This window comes from Amphiura filiformis, chromosome 9 (assembly GCF_039555335.1).
Source record: "Amphiura filiformis chromosome 9, Afil_fr2py, whole genome shotgun sequence".
Classification (NCBI taxonomy): Eukaryota; Metazoa; Echinodermata; class Ophiuroidea; order Amphilepidida; family Amphiuridae; genus Amphiura; species Amphiura filiformis.
This window is the reverse complement of record NC_092636.1, coordinates 48,002,769-48,029,712: the sequence shown is the minus strand read 5'-3', so window position 1 is coordinate 48,029,712 and position 26,944 is coordinate 48,002,769. Positions and strand designations below refer to the sequence as shown.

General features: G+C 37.5%; 2 protein-coding genes across 3 annotated transcripts; both read left to right on the top strand.

Annotated features, from left to right (window-relative positions):
- The first annotated feature begins 6,915 nt into the window (after positions 1-6,915).
- LOC140160342 (major facilitator superfamily domain-containing protein 6-like protein A) lies at positions 6,916-14,720 on the top strand. Of its 2 annotated transcripts, none has more exons than XM_072183591.1 (4): positions 6,916-7,043; positions 8,432-8,506; positions 11,277-12,468; positions 14,103-14,720. In XM_072183591.1, the coding sequence occupies exons 1-3, from the start codon at positions 6,977-6,979 to the stop codon at positions 11,924-11,926; spliced, it is 792 nt and encodes a 263-aa protein (XP_072039692.1). In that variant the 5' UTR covers positions 6,916-6,976; the 3' UTR covers positions 11,927-12,468; positions 14,103-14,720. The 2 variants fall into 2 exon arrangements, with proteins under 2 accessions (XP_072039692.1, XP_072039693.1); XM_072183592.1 differs by lacking the exon at positions 8,432-8,506 and adding an exon at positions 8,268-8,342.
- LOC140160113 (major facilitator superfamily domain-containing protein 6-like) lies at positions 11,958-14,284 on the top strand. Its single transcript, XM_072183390.1, has 2 exons — positions 11,958-12,468; positions 14,103-14,284. The coding sequence occupies exons 1-2, from the start codon at positions 11,958-11,960 to the stop codon at positions 14,282-14,284; spliced, it is 693 nt and encodes a 230-aa protein (XP_072039491.1).
- Positions 14,721-26,944: the final 12,224 nt, after the last annotated feature.

Here is a 26,944-nt window from a genome sequence, read left to right as displayed (position 1 = left end):
TAGGCCCGACAGCGAAAAAAAATCAACGCACGGCTACTCTGTGCGATTAAAGAAAAATCGGCATTCGGCCTAATGCCACGCTATTAAAAAAAAAAAAATTTAAAGGAGGGGGAATAGGAAAAGGTAAAAAAAGAATTTTTAAAAATAATTTTAAATCTGAAGGCCTAAGATTTAATTATAAATCTAATACTTGATTGGTCCCTGATCACAATCCTTTAGGATTTATTTTAAACCCTTGAAATTTAGAGTGTACACTTTTTCTTATATCGCTTTAAATTGAGAGAAAATGATGTAAAACGTTACTTCCAGAGTAGAAAGATGCAATGAATCGGGGTGAGATTCTAAATGCTATCTTCAGTAGATATAGCGAACTAAGGGAGCGATCGTTATTTATGGCAGGGGGGAATGGGTAAATTTAGGGGAACACGACATTTTTTTTGTGGTCTTGAGGGGGGAACCTGAAATTTGTAGTTGAAACAGGAGGGGGGATTGTTAAATGTTAAATGGAGAAAATTGGGAAAACAAGGGGGAACGCGAAAATTTTGAGCGGACGCGAGGGGGGAACGCGAAATTTGTTGTCGATATTTTTGCCAAAACACCCATTCCCCCCCCCCTGCCGTTAATAACGATCGGTCCCTAAAATCCTAAAACGCGCACGGCTACTCTGCGTGATTAAAATAAAATCGTCATTCGGCGCGCTATTAAAAAAAAGGGAGGAAAAAAGAGGTACAATTAGAGAAACAGGCAGATGCGGAAAGTGATGAATACGTAATGTCGCTTTGAACTTTCTGATCGGGACTAATGTATTAGAAAGAAAAAATTCGCCGCTACATGATGAAGTAAAAATTTAGAGAAATAAATGTAAAACCTTACTTCTAGAGTAGAAAGATGCAATGACTAGGGATGGGATTCTAAATGCTATCTTCAGTAGATAGGCCTGACAGCGAAATAAATCAACGCACGGCTACTCTGTGCGATTAAAGAAAAATCGGCATTCGGCCTAAGGCCACGCTATTAAAAAAAAAAAAAAAGTGTGGGGGTAGAGGAAGTGGTAAAAATAGATTTTTTAAAATAATTTTAAATCTGAAGGCCTAAGATTTAATTTTAAATCTAATACTTGATTGGTCCCTGATCACAATCCTTTAGGATTTATTTTAAACCCTTGAAATTTAGAGTGTACACTTTTTCTTATATCGCTTTAAATTGAGAGAAAAAACGTTACTTCCAGAGTAGAAAGATGCAATGAATCAGGGTGAGATTTTAAATACTATCTTCAGTAGATATAGCGAACAAAAATCCTAAAACGTGGACGGCTACTCTGCGTGGTTTTAAAAAAAAGGGAGGAAAAAAGAGGTACAATTAGAGAAACAGGCAGATGCGGAAAGTGATGAATACGTAATGTCGCTTTGAACTTTCTGATCGGGACTGATGTATTAGAAAGAAAAAAATCGCCGCTACATGATGAAGTAAAAATTTAGAGAAATAAATGTAAAACGTTACTTCTAGAGTAGAAAGATGCAATGACTAGGGATGAGATTCTAAATGCTATCTTCAGTATAGATAGGCCCGACCATAGACATTTGTTTGTCTGGGGGCTCGTGCGTGTATCACTACACAAAGTCAACATGGTCATTGGTTAGTGCGATTCAGGTACAAAATAAATAAAACAAAACATGTCACATCTTATGTGTTATAGTGTGCTTCTGAAAATGAAAATGATGCGTTTTGTTTGTTTGTTTAAATGTTTGTTTGTTAGTATGTCAAGGGGATGTTGGTTTTATGTGTCGGATTTTTTTTTTTTAACGTTTTTACATTTCTTGCTCTTTAGCTGTTTCCCTACTGTGTTTTTTTGGTAGGCCTATATCAATTCAATATTGTCTACTGCATTTTATTTTCCGTTTTTATTAGGTGCAACTACTCTAGTCTTTTATTTATTACGTCGATCTGGTTGTCCCTACTTGTGAGATCAGCAAGTGAATTTCGATGTAATAATCCGATGTAATATTTTTGCTATCTACTGAAGATAGCTCGAACCAAAGTAAAATCGGCCGGCGGTATACGTTTCTAATTTTACTCATGACTTGCCAAAGACGACTGAACCAATTTTACCTTGTGAAAGTGGCGCTAAATTTGGTATACTTACGCTGACCGGACATGCAACCCGTGATTTATTATAGTTCCTAAAATGAAAAGACTGGGATCTCATCAGAACAATGCACAATTTGATTAGAGTTACTTCTAAGTTTTTCCGTTTTTATTAGGTGCAATAAAACAACGTTTTTTATAATTCATATTTGTTTCTAGTAGCCTACTCTAGTCTTTTATATATTACGTCGATCTGGTTGTTCCTACTTGTGAGATCAGCAAGTGAATTTCGATGTAATAATCCGATGTGATTTTTTTGCTATCTACTGAAGATAGCTCGAACCAAAGTAAAATCGGCCGGCGGAATACGTTTCTAATTTTACTCATGACTTGCCAAAGACGACTGAACCAATTTACCTTGTGAAAGTGGCGCTAAATTTGGTAAACTTACGCTGACCGGACGTGCAACCCGTGATTTATTATAGTTCCTAAAATGAAAAGACTGGGATCTCATCAAAACAATCCACAATTTGATTAGAGTAACTTCTAAGTACAACTGAAATTCTGTGATTTTCAATTTGATCTGTATCAAAACAAATCAACAAAAATGTAGTTAACTTACTATTTTTATTGAGTACGGCGTGGTAAAATACCTGCAAGATAGGCGCTTATCATCTCAGGCATCTTCAAGTAGAAATTTCTCCTAGTTTCCACATCATTATAGACACATTTTCTTTTGGTAAAAATTAATGACGTAATTAGATGAGAGTAAAATCTCAGTAGGCCTATCACTTTTAGCTGCAGCTGAACAGAACAGAACATTTTCAAAAACACGTGTTGACAAACTGCTGTCCAGGATTGTTTTGATTGTTGTCCGGCGACAATAACTATTGTAATGCGTATCACGTGCGTAATGCGTACGCGTAAACTGAAGTCATTGTTTCGCTCGCGTACGGTCGCGCCCTGGCGTCGACGCGCTTGATGTTGGCTCGTGCGTGTATCATATCACTACACAAAGTCAACATGGTCATTGGTCAATGCGGTTCAGGTACAAAATAAATAAAACAAAACATGTCACATCTTATGTGTTATAGTGTGCTTCTGAAAATGAAAATGATGCGTTTTGTTTGTTTGTTTAAATGTTTATTTGTTAGTATGTCAAGGGATGTTGGTTTTATGTGTCGGGTTCTTTTCTTCTTTTTTTCTTTTTTTTTTTTTTTTTTTTTTTTTTAACGTTTTTACATTTCGTGCTCTTCAACTGTTTCCCTACTGTTTGTCTTTTGGTATATCAATTCAATATTGTCTACTGCATTTTATTTTCCGTTTTTATTAGGTGCAATAAAACAACGTTTTTGATAATTCATATTTGTTTCTAGTAGTAGTAGCCTAATCTGGTCTTTTATTTATTACGTCGATCTGATTGTCCCTACTTGTGAGATCAGCAAGTGAATTTCGATGTAATATAAATCCGATGTGTTTTTTTTTGCTATCTACTGAAGATAGCTCGAACCAATGTAAAATCGGCCGGCGGAATACGTTTCTAATTTTACTCATGACTTGCCAAAGACGACAGAACCAATTTACCTTGTGAAAGTGGCGCTAAATTTGGTGAACTTACGCTGACCGGACGTGCAACCCGTGATTTATTATAGTTCCTAAAATGAAAAGACTGGGATCTCATCAGAACAATGCACAATTTGATTAGAGTTACTTCTAAGTTTTTCCGTTTTTATTAGGTGCAATAAAACAACGTTTTCGATAATTCATATTTGTTTCTAGCCTACTCTAGTCTTTTATATATTACGTCGATCTGGTTGTCCCTACTTGTGAGATCAGCAAGTGAATTTCGATGTAATAATCCGATGTAATTTTTTGCTATCTACTGAAGATAGCTCGAACCAAAGTAAAATCGGCCGGCGGAATACGTTTCTATAAATTTTACTCATGACTTGCCAAAGACGACTGAACCAATTTACCTTGTGAAAGTGGCGCTAAATTTGGTAAACTTACGCTGACCGGACGTGCAACCCGTGATTTATTATAGTTCCTAAAATGAAAAGACTGGGATCTCATCAGAACAATCCACAATTTGATTAGAGTTCTGGTGATTTATTATAGTTCCTGAAATGAAAAGAATTTGATCGTGTGCAGAACGCGCAAACATTTTGCATTATTTAACGAAAGAGTGTGCACACCGTGATTTTGATTGTTAAATTCATAGACATATGTCATGTAGTAATGTTATCAATGCGCGATTAATTGCAATATGCGCTCAAACTAGTACGCGGCGTGGCGCGCTATGTCCGCAGATTTGCGTAGCGCCATGATTGCGAATGTATTTTATTATTGTAATTCACTTTTGAATGTAATGTCCGACCGCGATGTCGTAAAACTATGGAATGGGAAAAAAAGAGGAGAGAGGATGGAGAGAGGAATAAAAGGACTCTAACTAGTCTAAGAATTATGGTAAAACTTCGCCTGATGGTGTGATTTCATAGTTTTATTAAGAAGATAAGCCGGCAGCGAACGTAACATGGTGGCAGCGGAAAAAGTAAATCTACAGGTACGCCATTTCCAAGAAATAGCCTAAGAAAGACTCAAAGAAATCACCAAGAAAACATCAACGAAGTTTTAGAAGAAAGAAACTGGAAAATTACCAAAGAAAACATCAACAAAGTTTTCGAAGAACGATACTTGAAAATCGACAAAGAAGGTATCAAAGTCGATAAAGAAGTTTAAAGACTAGTTCAGCTTTGAAGAAGAAACCTTCAGTGAGCTAGCCATAAGAAGAAAGAAGAGGACGCAGAACTGATTAACTGTTGTATTGGAAGCCCGGATTGGAAGAAAGAAGAGAGCGTCACAGTACCAGATAGGTTCGCTACAGAAGAAAGCAGAGAAGAAAACAGATAGCTTCGTGACTGTATCATCATCAATTCCGTTCAAATACCAGAATTGTGAGATTTGATGCATTTTCATCGTTGGAATATATTGCTGATTTGTGTTCTTCTGGAAAAAGACAGGTGAATCGTGTGTTTTCATCAGTGGCAGTGTTGTCTACATGATCTACGCATCGGTGTGGCAGAGTGATGTGGAAAATGGATTACGAGAGGCTGTCTTCAGGTTCTAGCCTGCTTGGATTCCTTGCTAAATGACCAGACATTTGGTATGATATTTTGACTGTTGGCCTTTTTACTTGAAGACAATCAAGAGATGTTTATATTTTCACAGATGAAAATGATCAGTAATATATTATAAAATTTAAACGAGGATTGTGCGATAGTGAAGCAAGTATTATAAATATTGCAAATGTACGTGCACAAATGAAAGGTACGTACAACGAAATGTGTATGCACATATCAAAATTAAATGTTGTATACATCATGCGTAGTAGAAATGTAGGCCTAACCTAAGCTTACATAATGCACGTCTATCTTCGTGGCATTCAAAAATGTTTTGTTGTGTAAAGCATAATTGCGTTTAAAAACAAAGATAAACAGCAATGAAACATTATATTGTTTTAATTTAGTATTATCATGCACATGGACAAATGTGTGCATTATTTCACATGCAAAAACTCCAGCCAGAGTACAAAAATGTGTGTAAGATTTTTATTGGATTGTTGTAATAAGCGACGAGCGTTTGGGATTGCAGCAGTAGTGCGCAAGTCAATCGAGTCGACATTTCTTTAAAAATTGAAATGAAGGGATAAAGTAATATAATATGGTCGTCAAAAAACTGTTGTGTTTAAAATAAGATTTTATCACAAAATGTGCGTATTGATCAGGATTTCATGATGAATTTAAATTTCTGGACAAGCGTTTGGTATTGCAGCTATAGTGCGCAATTAGTCAAGCGACATTTCCATATAAACATGGACATGTATAACTTAATTCATTATGTTCTGGAGAAATGGAAACTAGTGTGAGATTATCATTGGAGAAGAAAGTTATCACATAAATTTTATTTGTATTGGCAAATGTACGTTTGGAGAATATTTTATATAATGAATTAAAACGTGCATTAAAAACAAATTGCATGAAATTATATTTATGCACAAAAAAGATGTAAATTTAACGCGATTTAAATGTGCATTTTTGAGATGATTGACACAATCATATAGGAGTTCGGGGAGTGTCATGTATAGTAATGTTATCAATGCGCGATTAATTGCAATATGCGCTCAAACTAGTACGCGGCGTGGCGCGCTATGTCCGCAGATTTGCGTAGCGCCATGATTGCGAATGTATTTTATTATTGTAATTCACTTTTGAATGTAATGTCCGACCGCGATGTCGTAAAACTATGGAATGGGAAAAAAAGAGGAGAGAGGATGGAGAGAGGAATAAAAGGACTCTAACTAGTCTAAGAATTATGGTAAAACTTCGCCTGATGGTGTGATTTCATAGTTTTATTAAGAAGATAAGCCGGCAGTGCTAGTGAACGTAACAACATACCACTGTCTTTCTTCGCTCTTGCAGGTGCGCTCCTCGCCTTTGTTCCGGCAATGAATAATTTGTGTTTGGTCTGAGGCGGAAGGGGGGGTCAATACTCACTGAAAAAATTTCGACGTAAAAAATACTTGCAATGCAAGATAGGCATCTCAGGCATCTTCAAGTAAAAATTTCTCCTAGTTTCCATATCATTACAGACACGTTTTCTTTTGGTAAAAAATAAAGACGTTTTATGATCCTTAATTTCTTTTTAAAGTCCAAACCTGTATCCTAATTATTTCAACAATGCAGTGACGTCACTTCATTAATATTAATAACCTGCTCTACGTGGTGCCGAAAAGTGAGTGCTTGCCGTTTGTAAACAAACAGTGCAGCTGATTCATGCATGAAGTATTTATCATGTTTATATTGGCTGGGTTTTTGCTACATTAGCCTATGCTATGGCGGCGCATTTAAGACTTTATCATTCTGGAGGAGGTGCTGTTGTTTCTTCATTAGTGTCTTTCGGTAAGTTGGTGGGAAACTGACACAATAACATTAATTTTTATATCAAACATGCAAACTCATGAACTTGTCATGTTGCCAATTGTTGGCTGAAACTGTAGAGGTAGTCGAATTCAGCAACCGGCAATACACATAATTTTTGGTGTTTTTTTTTTTTTGGGGGGTGGGGGGTTTAAACAATATTATATTAAGATATCTTGTTTTTCCACAAAGTAAAATCCTCTAGTAATAGCCTAGGCATGTCCAATAAAAATTCAAGTACTTTTAACGGTCGGAAAATTTGCCATTTTGAAGCTAAACTGTATCAACTGAAATATGGTGCAAAAATTGAATAAATTCGTGCGAAGTGCGAAAAATTTGCAATTATTTGGCTAAAATAGCCAAATATGAGGTTAATTAAGTGAGGCCGATTTGGCGCCCGCCCTAGTGGAAGCGCCCGGGGACGTTGCCTGCCCCCCAACTCAACACAAAAGTTGGCAACCATGAGAGTTACCAAATCTTTCAAAGACCCCCTTTGCAATGATTTTTCATCAAATATACCCCATTTTTCATGCAAAATCGAGGGCAAAATTGAGCCAAAAACAATCCCTTGTTTGTGGTTTTCAATGGCTAGAATTTCAAACACCCCTTTTCAATGACTAGAATTTCAAACACCCCTTTTCAGTGATACTAAATATTGACATAAAATTACCGGATTTACTAAAGTACCGGGGGTACCCCTTTTATACAAATTTCGCCGACATTGCAAATTAAATACCCCCTATTTTTCTGATTTCACAGTCAAATTTTGCGGACTGTCCAAATTAAATACCCCCTATTTTCCCAATTTCGCGGTCCTCGCTACTGGTAAAAAAATTACCCTTTTTCCACGCAATTTGGTTTACAACTCTCATGGTTGTCAATTATTGTGTTGCCCCCACCCCTTAGTTACGCCACTGCTTGATGTAAGAAACATTTTGGCGTTTACAGCAAAAAATATAAAGACCTCAAAACCCATGCATGGTTTGTTTGGTGGATAATATCGATAACAGCCTTACATGCTTAAAGCCATAATGTACGATCTTATAATATGAAATTGTTTTTGTATTTTTAGCATATTTGTAATATTTATACATGTCCCAACTTGCACCTTATGGAATCGGTGCAAAATTAACAATAAGACGCCCGATTATACCATCCTGTACTGAAGACACACTTTGATCCAATTTTAATTATATTTACTTGCAGCACAAAAGACAGAGTGCCTCAAAATCAACCGAGTATTCCTACCAGTCAAGTTGGTCTATTTCTTCTATAATGCAGGTATGCAATAGATAGGCTATGTGACCGTACACTAAAAAAGAGGGTTACCCCTCCTTTAATTCAATTCTTTAAATTATATTTTCTTGCAGCACAAAAGACAGAATGTCTCAAAATCAACAGAGTATTCCTGCCAGTCAAGTTGATCTATTTCTTCAAGAATGCAGGTATGCAATGGATAGGCTATTATTATTTAGGTGATGCCTGAGGGACTTTAAAGAGGAAGCCCCACCAGAGCAGTTCTGGGGTGAACCAAACCTGCCTGGTTATCAAATTAATCTGTAACAAGGTTATCTCCGAATTTGACATTTTTTAAATGTTATTGCATCAATTAGCACCTGTCAAATTCAAAGATAAATCTTGTCACTGATTAATTTGATAATCAGGCAGGTTTGGTTCACCACAGAAAAACTGCTCTGGTGGGGCGGGGGTCTCCTCTTCAAGAACTTAGCTGTTGTGCATTGGGCAAATCATAGTGACCTCTGGCGAAAATTGTTGTGGTTATTTTAAAGCAGGCTTGACGAAAATTTGGATCACGAGGGTGATCCAGAGACGTTGATGAAACATCCTCATAAACAACACATATCTCAAGAACCACAATACATAAAACAATTTTTTTTTTTTTTTAAATTGTGCATGTTTTGCATTCCATACCTGGACTATGGGACTTTTAATACTATGTAATTGATACAGACTGTGTAAGGTTGGGACCAGACTCTTAGCCAGGGGGATGTATCTTCCAAACTGTCCACTTATTTGGTGGACATATGCCTCAAAAAGCAAAAAGTCCCAATTTTGGGGAGAAAAAAATCACACAAAATATGATCCACTTTTTTAGTGGAAATTTTCTAAAGTTGGCTAAAAGACCATGTGAATGGGTGAAAGACAACATTCAATTACATGCAAGCAGATTTTTTCCAAAAAAAAATGTCCAACTGAACTTATATACATGTATAGTGGTGGCTGGAATAAGTGAGTGGTGTCATTTGCTGCCCTACTCTAGCTATATATCCAAACCTGTATCTGTAAGATCTATTTTGGGCATGTATGTGGTGTAAATTCACAAACAGAAGATAGTGGATCTGAGCCTTAACACGTTGTGGTGTGTTAATTGTGTCCTTGAACATGGCACCTTAAACCTTGATCCATGATTTGGTCTTCTCCAGTGGGTACTTAGGACTAGCAACCCATCCACACCTTTTCAAATGCCACAGGAATCAGGGGTGTGAGAGTTCCTCTTTTCAGCTGATCAATGTCCTCGTTTTTGGTTGCCAAAATTTACGCCTTTTTCTTTTATTATCAGCCCATATTTGGCATTTTTACCCCGATTTTACGCTGTTTTTCAGCGTTTTTCCTCGTTTTTGGTTTGTGGATTATCACACTCCTGAGTATTAAATATTACAGGTAGGAGTCTAGCTGAAAATGCTATTGAAAGACAGATGGACGTGGACACTCTGAACCACCCAGTTTCCCTTTCTGAATTTTATCTATTTACTTATTTATTTAGGCCTGTTTCTTTATCAAAGCTCATCCAGTTTTGGTCCAAAGAAAATACCATAAAGATTTGCCTTATGATGCACATGGGTTCCTTTGCATTACGGTAAATTTCACATACAAATAGAGAGCTCCCTCCTCTGAAAATCCCAGCAAGAAATAAGGGTCTGTGCCCTTATTTGCTGGCCCAGGGCGCCACTCAAGTATGATAGTGTACGCATGCGTGAGCGTAACCAAGTTTTCTTTAAACACCCCCTAAATGAGTTTTACCCTACCAGCAAATTTAGACCCTTGATAAGTTTCCTTGTTTTTTGGTCACGCATGCGTACAGACCATCTACGTGAGTGGTCCCCGGGTTGCTGGTGAGATTATTACAGGTGACACTTTTAGTTTGTGCCTAATATTCCAGTTACATGTATGTCAAGGGAGCCCATGGGTTGTTTTACAATCAGGGTACACAGATTGTCTTTACTGGGGGTGAAAAATGAAGTGTCTAGTTTTTCCTCAATTTATTTTTTGTGTGTTGTGGGTGGGTTAAATAAGAAATCTGTAAAAAATTGTAGACGTCAAGTGTTCAGAATTTCAAGTTATGCCAGAAACATGTCTATCTATGATGTACATGTTTTATCTGTATGTCCAATTTTTCTGAACATTTTGACGGAACCCTAAGTCCCTAACTTCCAAATTTCAAACATGCAATACATGGAAATTAAGTGTGAGTGGACTAAGTGTTTATTATGCATTTGTAGGATATATATTAGTGTTTTTCAAGAAAATATAATTTTAGTCTTGGGTCAATTTTAACTATGGATTACGAGCCTGAAATGGCACAATTAATGAAACAGTCACAATCTTACTTTTTTTTTTTTACATGGTTCTCAATTTTGAACAATCATGTTTCAAACATTACTTCTGAACTGTAAAAATATGTTTTTATTTTATGTTATAGCTAGCAGTGATATTTGTCCCAAAATCATACAGACATGTATATTTTCATCATTTGCTAAGCATTTCAAACAGTTTCTTTGTGGCTGTAGGTGGAACTAATAGGGCCCAATAATTAGGCATGGCAACTTCAAATCATAAGTAAATATATAATATTTGAAAGAGGGCACAATATGGTGTTCAGCCCAAATGTACCCTGATTGTAAAACAACCCTCATGCACCATTAGGTAAATCTTTACACTACATTGTTTTTGTTAGGAAACACTGACAGGCAGTGGCAGCTGCAGACATTTGGGGGGAGGGGCATGGGGAGGGAAAGGGAATTTCAGGATGGAGGGCAAAATCAAAAAATTGATGCAAAAAGTGAATATTTTTGTCATTTTTTGAATTCTGACTGGAGGCATTTTCCCCATTCTCCCCCCCCTCGTGGTGCCGCCACTGCTAACAGGCTAAATTTTCCACAACTAATACATTTTTGTGTGATTTTGTGTTTACAGGTGTGACAAGTTTGTTTCCTTATATGCCTGTCTTTATGACTGATCTTGGACTGACGGCATTCCAAACCGGTATAGCCCGTGGAGCTGAACCACTCCTACATGTGGTGGTCGGACCAATGTGGGGAGCCATTTGCGACAGATTCAGCCGCCATAAAACCATTTTAATAACCGCAATCATTCTTCCTGCAATTCTATACTTCTGTACACAATTCATACCACCTGTTCCTACACCTTGGGTTCCACTAAACAATTCAGTAACCATGACAACATTGTTGTCAAGGAAACATCCCGATGTCAGGTGGCAACAAGTGGATGATCATCAAGATTTTTCCGATACCCTAGACCGGAATTTGTCAACCACAACATCATCAGTATATTCAACATCAACTCCTCAAACCACTGCAGCTGGTAAAACAAAAACAGACTCAACTCTGACCTTTGCACTTATGATACTTCTTATAGGGAGCGGACGCTTTTTCTTAAGTCCGTTCACTCCGATTTTAGACTCGACCGTTGTCCGCATGACCAAAGAGCACCAATGCGACTCACGGAAGGCAAAGAATGTTTGCCGCTTTAGGGTTCGCCTCATTTTCCCTCATATCAGGTGCTGCTATAGACGCATTTGCAAAACACTTTCCTCAGTGGAATAAATATACCCCAGCATTTTATTTCTACATAGGAATGGTATTACTAGTTTTACTCCCCGCTTCTGTCATGAAATTTCCAGCTCATCGTCGACCAAGAGCAATGTACAGAAACGTTGGCACCCTCTTCTCTCAAATAGAATTTCTCGCATTTCTTTTAGCGGCATTTACCAGTGGGTTTTCCTTAGGGGCATTCAACACATTCTTGTTTATATTTATCCGGGATTTAGGTGGCCCACATGTGCTGATGGGATTAAACATTACCATAACAGCACTCTCGGAAGCTGTTTGTTTGTATTTTTCATCACAGGCCATCCAGAAATTAGGCCACAAGAACATTCTCAACTTAGTGGTATTTTGTTATGGTTTGAGACATATACTTTATTCGGTGATTTACAACCCATGGCTCTCGGCACCTGTGGGTATGCTGCATGGGATATGTTTTGGTTTGTTCTGGCCGACGTGTACATCATACGTGAATATCGTCTCACCAACAGGCATGGAGGCTAGTGTACAATCGATTGCACATAGCGTCTATTTTGGTCTAGGTAAGTTGTAGCAAGCAAAATAATCTGTACATACTGTGTACAAAATGAATCTGTACACAAAACAAAAGCAACATCTTAAAGACACTAAACCACAGAATTAGAGGAGAAGTTGGACTCAACCGCCATCTTGATACAGGCATGGAGCAAAAATTCGGTTTCCCTCACTATGCGCCAGAGGCGATCGTTGTCATGCAGCGACATGGATGATGGGTGCATTTGAGAGACATACTTGATGCGACCTACACAACCAAGACGCTAAAGATGAGATGCAGTTTAGTTTGTCTCCGCGCACCATCGGCAAAGACCCGTATACCCCCAATTTTCTCCCCAAAGCTGATGGCGCAATCTTGTACTGTTGTACGTGGCGGTATAGGGCACTGTGAATTAAACCTAAATCACTAACGAAGGAGTCACAGAGAATTTTGTTCTGCAACTTTATTTTCCCAACTTATACAAAATTGAATTAAGAGAGCCTTTCAAAAGTCAGAAAAATTCACATAGACTTTTCTCTCAAAACATGGTAATTATGAGCATAGAAATATCATTTTTTTGAAATGCTCTCTTTTTCCCATTCAAATCGGTATAACTTGAGGGAATAAAGTTGCATCGTGCACAATGAGGTGTCAAAATACGCAGAACAAAATTATCCATCTTTTGATTACTTTATTTGGTAATTTAGGTTTAGTGTCTTTAAAGTATTGCTGTTGTTTTAAATGTGCAGATACTTTTTGTATACAGTATACTTACTTTAAAAGATGAGTGATGTTCTGGAACTACAACAGCACACCATATCCTTCTGTCATGCATGGCCATTCCCAAATCCATAACATCCAGTCCAGTGTCTTGATACAAATAAATACAATATAAAACCCATAAGATTGGTTTTCTAGGGTGACATGTGTCTGTTCATGGAGGAAAAATCTGAAAATAATGCTTTAAAAATTCTGCTGAAAAGGGGAAAATGGGTTTGGCCAAGATGACCACATCATATATGAAGGGATAAAATATGAAATATGTGACATGATCTGGTCCATGGGGGCCGAAGGCGGCAAATTTGACACTGAGATAAAGGTAAAAATATAGAGTAAAAAAAACCCAATAAAATACATAAGAAATTAGACGTCAAAAAACATCATAACTTTAGAACCAAGTAGGCTAGACCTTTGTTGTTTTCAGTAAATGATAGTTTATTTTATGTATAATATATTAATTACAGTAACTCAATTTTCAAAAATGCCTCCTTTGGGCCCCCAACCCCCCATGGACCAGATCGTGTCATATATAGGCAAGTCTAATTATGGGATAAACTGGGTTAAATCTTTTGAATCCTAATGATGAGTGGACTACATTGGTTATAGTTTTTAATCAGATTTGACCAACTTTGACATTTCACCCAGTGGACATTTTGGATTTTATGTAAATTAGGCAGTTAATGAATTTGATAGCCAAGTTTCTTTGTTTTAATTGTTGAATCAAATAAATGACTTAAATCTGATTTTTGAATTTTGTATTTATGTGAATAAATATTAGTCACTTAATCAATTTAATAGCCAAGTTTGTTTGTTTTTATCATTCATACATATAGATGGCTAAAATCTAATTTTCCTTTTTTTTTCTTCATATTTTCATTACAGGTCGTGGTCTTGGCATGATTGTAGGTGGTGTTATCTTCCATACATTCGGTAGTAGAAACATGTTCCGTTTCTTCACAGTATTCTGTAGTATTGTGCTACTTTTGCTTGGGCTAGTCCAAGGTTTCACATGGGCTAGAAGAAGACGACCACTCACATTATCAGTACAGTATGAAGAAATATAGTTTTCTGTGTAATTAAGTTAGGTCTGTATACACAAAACAAGTTAGACCCAGTCTGACTTTAGACCTGGTCTAACTATAGAGATTAGTCATTCCTACAGAGAAGCAACCTTTTTGGTATTCACAATCATACATCACTCTATATTATTGTAGATCCTGTTGTCATTTTAAAGCTTATGATTCAGAGATTATGAATCTGACCATAACTCAGAAATAAAAATATTTGCAGCTGCCCTCTCCAGAGACTGCCTTTTGAGGAGAGCGAGAGCAATCACTCTCTACTGCTGTCCTTAAATCTAATATAAGAGAGTGTAGTGAATTTTAGCTCTCCTTAGTTGACCATTCTCTCCTTACATTCATTGTAAAATGCTTTAAACAGCTCCCCTTGAAGGCTCCAGAAGAGCTATTTAATGCTGCTCTCCAGCAAATTTCCAAAGACAGTCCCCATTACTCGTTGACTGCCGATAAACGTCCCAATAAATCGGACTTAGTCACCGGTCAGTTCTCATGATAGATTTCCATGGCTAACGATGGTTAACTATGAAAACATGTAAAAGGACATCAAGAAAATTTTCTAAGTTATTTATTTTGAGCTTTTCGAGACGAGTTATGGATATATTCTGTAGATTTAGGTTTTGTCTGTGACTGCTAATGTGAGGCCGTCGTGGGTCGTGACGGGCTCAAACTCGGTGGGTGGGTGTAGCTCTGGCCTGGCAAGAAGAAGTTTATGTTCGTTAAGTCATCCGACCCGGCCCCCCCCTCCCAGGGGTCATTTGAGGTCAAATGACTAAAGACTGTCATATGGGCATGAAACTAGGTCGCACTGAGGCTCAAACTCGGTGGGTGGGTGTAGTTCTGTCCTGGCAAGAAGAAGTTTATGTTCGTTAAGTCATTCGACCCAGGGCCCCCTCCCAGGGGTCATTTGAGGTCAAATGACTAAAAACTGTCATATGGGCATGAAACTAGGTCGACGGGACTCAAACTCGGTGGGTGGGTGACGTTCTGTCCTGGCAAGAAGATGTTTATGTTCGTTAAGTCATCCGACCCCGGGCCCCCCTCCCAGGGGTCATTTGAGGTCAAATGACTAAAAACTGTCATATGGGCATGAAACTAGGTCGCACGGGACTCAAACTCGGTGGGTGGGTGTAGTTCTGTCCTGGCAAGAAGATGTTTATGTTCGTTAAGTCGTCCGACCCCGGGCTCCCTCCCAGGGGTCATTTGAGGTCAAATGACTAAAAACTGTCATATGGGCATGAAACTAGGTCCCACGGGCTCAAACTCGGTGGGTGGGTGTAGTTCTGTCCTGGCAAGAAGATGTCTATGTTCGTTAAGTCTTCCTTTCTTGATGCTCCCTCCCCCACCTAGTTTGACACCCAATCCCTACACGCTGTCCTTTCGGTATGACTCCAGCGCTAAGCGGGCTCAAACTCGGTGGGTGGGTATAGTTCTGTGCTGGCAAGAAGATGTTTATGTTCGTTAAGTCATCTGACCACGGGGTCCCCTCCCAGGGGTCATCTAAGGTCAAATTACTAAAAAAGTGTCGTATGGGCATGAAACTTGGTAGGTACAGTCAACATTTAAAGCAGCATTTTTGAAGGTAATTTTGGGGTCATCCAAGGTCACCACGGGTCATCTGAGGTCAAATTAGTAAAAGCTCATATATGGGCATGAAACTTGGTAGGTACAGTCAACATTTAGAGTTATAAGTTTAGGTCATTTTGGGGTCATCCAATGTCACCCTGGGGTCATCTGAGGTCAAATTAGTAAAATTGTCATATGGGCATGTCACCATCAGCCTGGTAATCGCGCCCAGCCGAGAACCGCCAAATATGGGTAACCGCCTAGTCTATTTTAAAACTGATGCATCAATGACTATGTTCATCATGTCATATAGAGGCCTTGCATGCGACGTATCATCCCGTAAATATGGCGGACTACTCAAATGCATTCAACAAAAGCATGATTGCAATCTACCGTGACAGTTCGTCTCACACACATAATCCTGCACTACGATCAAATAGGTTGATGACAACATTTGATTGAATGGACTGCACTCCGCCATAACTACGGTGAAGGACACGGTTGAAAACCTTTGTTTGGAGCCAATCAATAATTTCATGCAGGGCCTCTATTGTATCATTCTCACATAGATATAGAAATACTAAATTGTTCACTATCTATATTTTTACGCCTAGTAGAGCTCCAATCTAAGGGTTAAAGTTATGTTTAGGTTAGGTTAGGATTTTTTAAAAGTACCCAGTACAGTAAACCTTATGGTACAAATCTTGTGAAAAATTTTAGCATAGGCCTATTGAAACTAAACTGGTGAAATATGGGACAAAAGTGGAATAAATTACAAGAAAGCGCTAAAAATGGCATTTTGTGGCTATAAATGGCCAAATATGAGGTTAATTTCGACACAAACCAATACACAGGCGTCAATATTGGGGGGTGATTATATTGACCCCCCCCTGGCAAAATTTTTTGGCATTTATCCCCCCCCCCCCCCCCGATCTACGCCTATGTAATTTAGAGCCCTGTGACTCCATCGGTCTCCCTCTCCCTCTCTCCTTCCCCCCCTCCTTCCTTTTTTTTCTTCCTCCCTTGGCGGAAACTCTAATAGGCACAAAGGACCAATATGCGATCGTAATCTATTTCCTCTTCTTTCTATATCTAACCTCCTTGGGCCTACATATTAGTACTGATATATCATACGCTGGTAAATTACGTAATTAATCGGATTATTTAACATACTGAGCAATAGGTGAAAACAATTTTGACAAAAGGAGTTGTCCTTGTCAATTTGTAGACATGTACTTTTGATTATTTACATAGCTTCTTCTCCAATCACTGTGTAAAACATCCATCCAAAAATCTGACTGCTATTATTATATGGATGAATGGACATATCACAAAAGGATTGCTTATCTCAATAGGGCATGTACTTAAGCATTTTTTTTTAACTGACCGGCGTTATTGGGCGTTTTATCGGAGGTCACCGAGTAATGCCGAAGATCAAAATCGATTTTATGTATTGTGTATGTATCATAGGACACTCAGATTAATAATGTCTCTATGCGCTTGAAAATTCAACAATATAAATAATGGTAGCTCTATTATAATACACATTAATGTTTTAAGCAGATAAAATTCCAAAATATAATACGTTTTCTGCCTTTGCTTGTCACGTGGTAGGCCTATGTTGAAGTTGCGATTATATGTTTAAATAAGTTTCAGATGAATAACAAGAAGACAAGTGGCCTAGTGGTCTAAGGCGCTAGGCTCATAGAGTACTAAGCGTTGCGCCGTGAGTTCGAACCCCGCCTCTGCCAAACTTTAAAAGAAGTAAATTAAAATTTGAATTTTTTGAATTTCATATTTGGGAAATGTGACTGGGAGAATTTATGTATGGTGTGGAGTGGTGTGATAGGGCATGTACTTTAACTGGCCGGCGCGGTCCGGTGACTAAGTCTTTATTGGGCGTTTTATCGGCAGTCAACGAGTAATGCTGCCTCTCATTTTGTGGGAACAACTAGGTGTCAAATATTTTGCAAACTTTCATAAAAACAAAACAGTATATATGTTGTTCATGAAAGTTTGAACCTAATTGTTCCCAATGAATGAGAGGATCGAGAAAGCTGTAAATATCTTTATTTGTGAGTTATGGACAGATTCATGATGGATCATAAGCTTTAAGGATCCTGCAGACTTTTTAGTGGATGTAGAATATTTGAATGTTTAGTGACATAAAATTATTAATAATTATGTTACGTAGAATATCTGGTAGAAATATATTATCGATTTATGTCATCAAACATTTGTTAGAAGTTTCCAGTAATGTTTAAAAACATTACTGGAAATAGAATGGGAATGGATTAAATAACGGAGATATGTTACATCAAATATTCTATGTCGAATACTTGGGAGTCTGTAACGGCCTTTAGAATGATATGTAACTTGGCAGGATTGCTCCTCACTTGGTATTCAAAAGTCAGTATTTTAAAGAAGAATACTTGTATTTTCTATTGATTTCTGGCATGTTCAGCGAACCTTATCTTCTTGGGGTCCATGTTTTGAGTAACAATTACTTGTAGAAATAAGGTAGGGAGCTTTTGAATCTCGGGCTGGCACTAAGGTCCGTATGCACAAAAGAGTTAGACCGGGTCTAAAGTTAGACCTGGTCTAAGCAGAATTTAGTTCCACCAGGAATGGACCTTTACTCTTATTTCCTTCCTAAAGTAGCTAGCAAATTTAAGATTTAAATGCAAAGTTCAAAAATAATACAAAAGACCTTAAGAAAATGTAAAGAAAAATGTCCTTTCTCCTGGTATTAAATTCCACTTAGACCAGGTCTAACTTTAGACCCGGTCTAACTCTTTTGTGCATACAAACCTAAGTATCTAGGTTAATTATTAGTTTAATTTTAATATATTTGTCTTGTTATCCCTGTTGTTGTAAGATATTTAATTGCATAACTTAAAGCCATATTGTAACATTTGCTAAGGAGCATGCCTTAAAATTCTGTTTTTACACATATTTTAAAATAAAATACGCTACAAAAATCAAGATTTTAGGTGTAGCATTTTTAAAAATCCGAGATTTTGAATAAACCGTCTGAACAAGACAGGTTATTATCACAATGGAAATATTAGTTGAACATGTAAGCAAATGTTCGTAACACAGTCCCGGAACACAGTACGTACATGGTGTGTGGGACGGTCATACACACACATCAAAGGACCGTAACGTGTAGTACATCCGACTGAGTAACACGCATTGGTGCTGGTAGTACTACAAGCCCATTTCCAAGCCTCAGTTGTTTGGCTCAAATTTAAAAGGGGACATATCTGACAGTAAAAAGTAACATTTTATGGAAAAGAAATATTTGTCTATTTTTATGGAAATGTTACAATATGGCTTTAATGAATTCATCAATAGAAATCTGCATTTGTGTAAATTTTATCAGTATTTTCAATATGACTGTTCTAATCATGCACAAGTACTGCAAAGTATGATATTTTTGCATTTTGGAGAGAATCTCTGTTTCTGCAACATGAATATTTTCACAAATTTGTACATTTCCTTAAAGGAAGAAAAAATAATGGCATGCATGAAAATTTTGTCAATCAACTGCACTCACAAAATTTACATACACAAATTTTTAATGCATAAACATTTCATGCTTTACAGTAGGGAAATTTCCTGTGGAGCTCAAATTTATCTGATTAAAAATAAAAGGTATAAAGGTAAAAAAATATGGCAAAAGAGATTTCAGTCATGATACCTTGATTACCTCTGCACTTTTTAATGTATTGGACAGCACAAACAATGCAATATGAAGCACACATAGCACAGTAATAGCACACTGCTTAAGGTCTTTGCGAGAGGTCCCAGGTTCAATTCCCCACAGGACCGCCAAAATGTATAATTCCGCTCTCCCAGTGGCTCATCTGGTAAAGGCGGGGCAGATGACTCATGATAAAAGACCTCGTTACAGGCGGTTCCGATCAATCAGCTTATTATCGGCAACACTTGATGTCCTGCAAAAATGCCACAACCAGCTGATCTATGGCAACCCCGTTCACTAGGCTAGGTCACTTGTGCCTGGCCAAAGTTTCATCAGCGTTATCTCCTAGATTTCAGTTGTCAATGCCCAGATATGCTTGACATAAAAATATAAAAAATGGCCTATTTGGATTCCACATGCAAAATGCATACTTTTCATTGGTAGGGTGAATATCATAGTCGTAGATCCCAGGGCGGTGGGGGATAAACCCCCCACCCAAAAAAAAAATTATGCCAGGGGGTGGTCCATACAATCACCACCCACTCCCTTTTGATACCTGTATAATGTAGGTTTTTGACCAAATTAACCTCATATTTGGCCATTTTAGCCCCCCCCCCCTCCCCCAGCACAATTTTGCACGTCATGTGTATTTATTTCACTTTTGCACCGTATTTCATCAATTTGGCTTCAATATGTCAAAATTTTTTCCAACCCCATCCCCCCAATGTCAAAAAGAAATCTACGCCACTGGTGAATATTTTATAAACTTATGTTGACTTCATGCATGGATGACGTAAATTATATATAACCTTTAAAAAAAGGCGCAAGGTACAAAAGTGACGAGCTCAAAACATACATGAGAGCTTATATTGTTTATTAAATTTTACATGCTATATGAAATATATATAAATTATATAATTATATATCAAAGGTGATGACAAGCACTGATTTCCAATTGCCAGAAGGATAATTGAATTAGGGTTAGGGACTTTAGGGTCAGTGTGGTCTTGGTAAAAATCTTCACAAAAAAAAGGTTCTAAGCTAGTTTACATGTTCGTTTTTCATTGTACATTATTTTAGTCCAAAATTAAGGTGAAATTTTGTGTTTTACCCAGCAAATTTTCAATTTTACACTATTTGGAGGGGTTGACATTTTCTTTTTGGGAAGGTGGTTTTAGGGGGTTGAAATGACCTTGGGGGAGGTTGAGTTAGCAAACCAATTCAATTGGGGCTTGACCCCCCCCAAAAAAAAAAAAAAAAAAAACAAAAAAATTGCTCCTGCAAAGACCAAACTGGTTAGGATTAGAGTTAGGGTTAGCGTGTATGAAATCATAATTCATTTGGTAAATCTTTTTGGCAATTGAAAATCAGCAATTACCATTAAAGTATTTATCTGAAATATTTGCTACATTTCATGCACATAATATATTTTTTAGTGTAGTGGGGGTGTTGAAGTTAAACTCTCTAATTATTTTATCTACCACTACATATGAATACCCACTCATATATTAAATTATATATTAAATTATATTAAATTATGTTTAATAGGATTATTAACTGTGGCAGAAACCAATTTTACACATTTTTCAAGGAGCGTTTTGTGATCCAAGCATCCTCTTTTTAAGATATTTTTCAGTTGATGTCAACAAAAAAAACTTATTCCCAAAATTTCAGTTGATTCCGATTTTGCATTTGCGAGTTATGCATGAATATTTGTGTTACACTGCTCCATAGGCCAGTGTTGTAATTTCGTTCTGGTGTACCAGAACGTAATTCAAATTTGACAATATTTTTGCTAACCAAATTAATCTGCAAGAAAGTTTTTGTACATAAACATTCTGTAGCCAGAAGTTTCCAGTGGTATAAAAATCTCAACTTTTTTGGGAAAAGTGAGGGGATGAGGCTGTGGATCACAAAATACCCTCTTTGGTAAATTATGTTTTACAAGTCCAACTATTCCAATTGAAGACCTGAGCGCAAGAAGACGGTAAGTTCACTAGGCCCCTCAACATGTATAAACTAATGTTACGTATAGTTTCTTAGGGTTTTATAATGTTTAATACATGTTCCAGGGTGAAAACATCATGAAAGGTTGTGAAAGATTTGTTTTGGCCCCTGAACATGTATAAAATGTACATTACCAAACTATACGAAAGTATATGCAACTTGAGTATATACATGTTGAGGGGCCAAGTGGACTTACGGTCTTGTTGCGCTCAGGTTTTCAATTGATCAAGGTAATTTTTTAACCATTGTAATCTTTTGTATTTGGTGGAATGGGCCCAGCAAACACAAATAAAAAAAAAGTTTTTAAAACTATTTTTCAAAAAATAGTTGTGTCAAGTTATTAAAAGAGTAAGAAATGTGTGTTGAAATGTGTGTTAACATATTTCCTATTCTTTTAATAACTTGACATAACTTTTTTTTAAACATTCTACATGTATATCAAAAATTGTTGTTAAAATGTTGTCAAATGTTACTGTATTTTTTTATAATTTTTTTGCAAACTTAGAAAATGTTTTTCAACACCTAAATAACACAGTGATATTACAATGTTTTGGGTCAATATTTAGAAATCTTTATAAAATGTTACAAAAACAGTTTTTGTATAAATTAAAACATTAACCCACTACAAGAATGTTAACCACTACAAGAATATTTTCTTAATATGTTGTTAAAAAGTTATTGTAAAAAAAAAACCTTTCATGGCAAACAATTTTGCAAAATATTTTGCCACCACTTATATGGCATTGTGTTAGAATATCTTGCAGCAGGTTTTAACATGTTTTTGAATATTATGTTATTATACGTTTAAGGGAACTGGAATGAGCGTTTTGAGTGTTTCGACAGCATTTTTTGTGGGACATGAGAGCACATCAGACCTATTGAATTGCATTCTGAATACAAAGAATGTCTTTCTGATATCAAATAATTTTCATTTTATGAGATTCATGATATAATACAAATTTTATGATTATTAAAATTTGATATTTTTCACATTTTGGAGATATAACAGTCCTGGAAGTAAATTTTATAAATTTAATGATATAGTCTTAAAGTGTATGTAGCTGGGAGTAAAAGCCGACGATCAATTGAAAATTTTGACCTTTCATATTGAAGATATGGATTTTTTACCTAATTTTTTTGGTGTTTTGGGAAAAAATCCATATCTTCAATACTGAAAAGGTCAAAATTTCCAATTGATCGTCGGCTTTTCATCCCACCTACATACACTTTGGGTAGAAATCATCAGATTTATAAAGTTTACTTCGAGTACTGTTAAATATCAAAAATATCAATTTTTAATGATTTGCCATAAAATGTGTATTACATTGCAAATTTCAACAAATCAAAATTATTTGATATCAGAAGGCCATTCTTCGTATTCAGAATGCAATTCGATATGTCTGATGTGCTCTAATGTCCCACAATAAATACTGTCCAAACGTTCATACCCCTTCCCTTAATATAAACCGTATATTTTTGTAAAACGTTTTGCGTTTGCTGGAATTTTGCATCTGCTCGTACAGTGTACGTACATCTATCACACGGCGATTCGTGTGGGAACCACAATGTGCCTTTACAGCAAATCAACTTGAACAATAAAAAAGATTATATTCTAAAAAAATGACTCATTATATTTATTCTATTTTTACACATATCCCCTTGCAGGCCTCCCTTTAATAATTAAAATTGAGATAATCATACTTTCAATCCTAATCAGTATCCCAAGAGCCCAAGACCCTAACCATTGTCCCCGCCATTGTCTGTACATGGTGTATTTAAGGGGTACTACACCCTTGACCAATTTTTGTGCCTATTTTTGCATTTTTCTCAAAAATTATAGCGCATTGGTGACAAGTAAGATATGTATATTATAGGGGCAAGGACTACTGCACTGGAAATTTTATTTCAGCACAGACAACAGTTGTGGAGTTACAGTCAAAAATGAGGGAAGACCAATATTTGATCAATAAATCAATAACTACCTACTTACCTTTAGTTGCTGAATTTTTAGTGCAGTAGTTGTAGTCCTTGCCCCTATAATACATATCTTTCTTGTCACCAATGCGTTATAACTTTTAAGAAAAATGCAAAAAAATGACAAAATTGGTCAGGGGTGTAGTACCCCCTTAACCCTAACACCTGTAAATACCACGACAAAAATTTCTGCGCATGCATGCATCCCAGGGTCTGCGATGACGCAATCACCCTAAGTGTTATATGCTCACGGAATTGCTGGCCGGGCAGCAATAACCTGTGTAGCTACCGGTCCGTGCTCGTGTGGTTGGCGTGCGGGGGGTCAAAGGTTCGAATCCCGGGGTGCCAAGTCAAAAATTCTTCTTCTTGACTTTTTCGGATCTTCTTTGACTTCCAACATCAAAAACCAGGGTTCAGTGTTAGGGTTAGATAACATGTATTTTTCCAGATTAGAGCGTCACCTAACCCTAACACCTGTAAATACCACGACGAAAAATTCTGCGCATGCATGCATCCCAGGGTCTGTGATGACGCAATCACCCTAAGTGTTATATGCTCACGGAATTGCTGGCGGGCAGCAATAACCCGATGTAGCTACCGTCCGTGATCATGTGGTTGGCGGCGGGGGTCAAAGGTTGGAATCGGGGGTGCCAAGTCAAAAATTCTTCTTGACTTTTTCGGATCTGTTAGGGTTAGACAAAGTATACAGTTTGAAAAATGCCACGTGCACTAGATTAAAAAAAAGTAAGAGGTATTTGGTCAAAATACTTTAGTTGATAGCTGAATCAACATCTTACTTGTCCTCCCACAACTGTAAAATCACTGGTGTGACGCCATTAATAAGGACTCAGTGGCTATTTTTGTGAGCAGTGTAAAAATGCAGTAAGGCGAGCTGCGAAGTCAATTAAAATGATATCCTGATCTTACACCTCTGGATTTCTTTTTGTGATGCTATCTAAAAGCAAAGTCCTCCTGCAGACCTTGATGAACTCTAGAGATTATCATTGCACAAGTTGACACCCCCAGGCAAGACGGACCTATCTCAAAGACACATGCCCTGGGCGCCACCCTTAGGTGCGCCGAATTGGCCAATTTTCATGCCCTTCCCATGCATTTCAGCACAAAATCATTTGAAAGATCATTTAAAGACTGATATTCAACTTCATTATAACCAGGGTTGTAGCTATAACAGTGGGCGGTGCGGACGGCAGAGCCCATCACTCAGTTTTGGCGCCCACCACTCAACTGCAACTTTGGCATTAGAGCCCACCACTCAAGAGTTCAAAATTGCACAATTTTGTTGAATCAAATTTTGACAACAAATGGCCAAATATGGAAGATTTTTATCAAATGCTATCCAGCCCCGTATCCAGCACTAAAAATGTCCAAGCTACAACCCTGATTATAACCAAAATTAACTGGTGGTAGGCCCTATTTTCAGTTGTTTCAAGAATGGGGGTGCTATTATGTATCCTTAGCGCTGGGCGCCACAACCCCTAGCTACGCCACTGCGCTTTTGTGAATTTATACAGGCGTAATTAGTTGGGACTTAAATGATGCGAGCTGATAATATATAGTCTAGTCTCTGATGTTACATATGTTGGGCACCCAGGTGAAGGAAAACAACACTAGTCTCTGATGTTACACATTAATTGGGCACCCAGGTGAAGGAAAAACAACACTAGTCTATGATGTTATACATTAATTGGGCACCCAGGTGAAGGAAAAACAACACCAGTCTCTGATGTTACATATTAATTGGGCACCCAGGTGTATAAAAACAACACTAGGTCTCTGATGTTACACATTATTGGGCATTCAGGTGTAGGAAAAACAACACTAGTCTCTGATGTTACACATTATTGGGCATTCAGGTGTAGGAAAAACAACACTAGTCTCTGATGTTACACATTATTGGGCATCCAGGTGACAACACTAGTCTGTGATGTTACACATTATTGGGCACCCAGGTGAAGGAAAAACAGTACTAGTCTCTGATGTTACACATTATTGGGCACCCAGGTGAAGGAAAAACAGTACTAGTCTCTGATGTTACACATTATTGGGCACCCAGGTGAAGGAAAAACAACACTAGTCTCCGATGTTGCACATTATTGGGCACCCAGGTGAAGGAAAAACAACACTAGTCTCTGATGTTACACATTAATTGGGCACCCAGGTGAAGGAAAAACAACATTAGTCCGATGTTACACATTAATTGGGCACCCAGGTGAAGGAAAAACAACATTAGTCCGATGTTACACATTATTGGGCACCCAGGTGAAGGAAACACAACATTAGTCCGATGTTACACATTATTGGGCACCCAGGTGAAGGAAAAACAGTACTAGTCTCTGATGTTACATATTAATTGGGCACCCAGGTGAAGGAAAAACAACACTAGTCTCTGATGTTACACATTATTGGGCACCCAGGTGAAGGAAAAACAACACTAGTCTCTGATGTTACACATTATTGGGCACCCAGGTGAAGGAAAAACAACACTAGTCTCTGATGTTACACATTATTGGGCACCCAGGTGAAGGAAAAACAACACTAGTCTCTGATGTTGCACATTATTGGGCACCCAGGTGAAGGAAAAACAACACTAGTCTCTGATGTTACACATTATTGGGCACCCAGGTGAAGGAAAAACAACACTAGTCTCTGATGTTACACATTATTGGGCACCCAGGTGAAGGAAAAACAACACTAGTCTCTGATGTTACACATTATTGGGCACCCAGGTGAAGGAAAAACAACACTAGTCTCTGATGTTACACATTATTGGGCACCCAGGTGAAGGAAAAACAACATTTATAGTCTCTGATATTACACCAGGTGAAGGAAAACAACACTAGTCTCAGTTACACATTATTTCATTTTGAGAGCGTGCACATGAGCATAAACACGGAAGTGGGGTTCTGATTGGCTGATTCAATCATAACAACGTTCAGACCGGGGGTACTCAAGTTTGGTTTTGGTAGGGACGTGCGCTGAGATTTTGGAAGTAGACCCATAAATATACCAATTTTTCAAGAAATTTGGACCCATTGATATACCAAAAGTCAAAATTTTCGGCCGAATTTACCCAAAATTATCTTAGTTTTTACAAATTTTCCCAAAATTTTGGGAAAATTTTGAAAATTTTGGCTAGATTAAGGACAAATTGGGCTGTTTTCCGAAAAAATTGAGAAAATTTTGAAAAAAGGACCCATTCATATACCAAAATAGGCTTTGAAAAAGGGGTCATTGTTACACCAGAATGCTGAAAATGCTACCCATGTTTGCTGCACGTCCCCGTATGGTCATTTGTACTGAGTACCCCCCCCCCCCCGGGGTACAGACGCAGTAATCTAATTGGCCGACACGCAACAAACCGTTGGTCAGCGCAA

What these genes read in the sequence shown, in the direction of transcription:
- LOC140160342 (XM_072183591.1), top strand. Translation starts at nt 6,977, where the DNA reads ATGGCGGCGCATTTAAGACTTTATCATTCTGGAGGAGGTGCTGTTGTT. An exon ending in TTCTTCATTAGTGTCTTTCG is followed by an intron (nt 7,044 to 8,431) that starts GTAAGTTGGTGG and finishes ATTTTCTTGCAG; the next exon opens with CACAAAAGACAGAATGTCTC. An exon ending in CTATTTCTTCAAGAATGCAG is followed by an intron (nt 8,507 to 11,276) that starts GTATGCAATGGA and finishes TTGTGTTTACAG; the next exon opens with GTGTGACAAGTTTGTTTCCT.
- LOC140160113 (XM_072183390.1), top strand. Translation starts at nt 11,958, where the DNA reads ATGGTATTACTAGTTTTACTCCCCGCTTCTGTCATGAAATTTCCAGCT. An exon ending in TAGCGTCTATTTTGGTCTAG is followed by an intron (nt 12,469 to 14,102) that starts GTAAGTTGTAGC and finishes TTTTCATTACAG; the next exon opens with GTCGTGGTCTTGGCATGATT.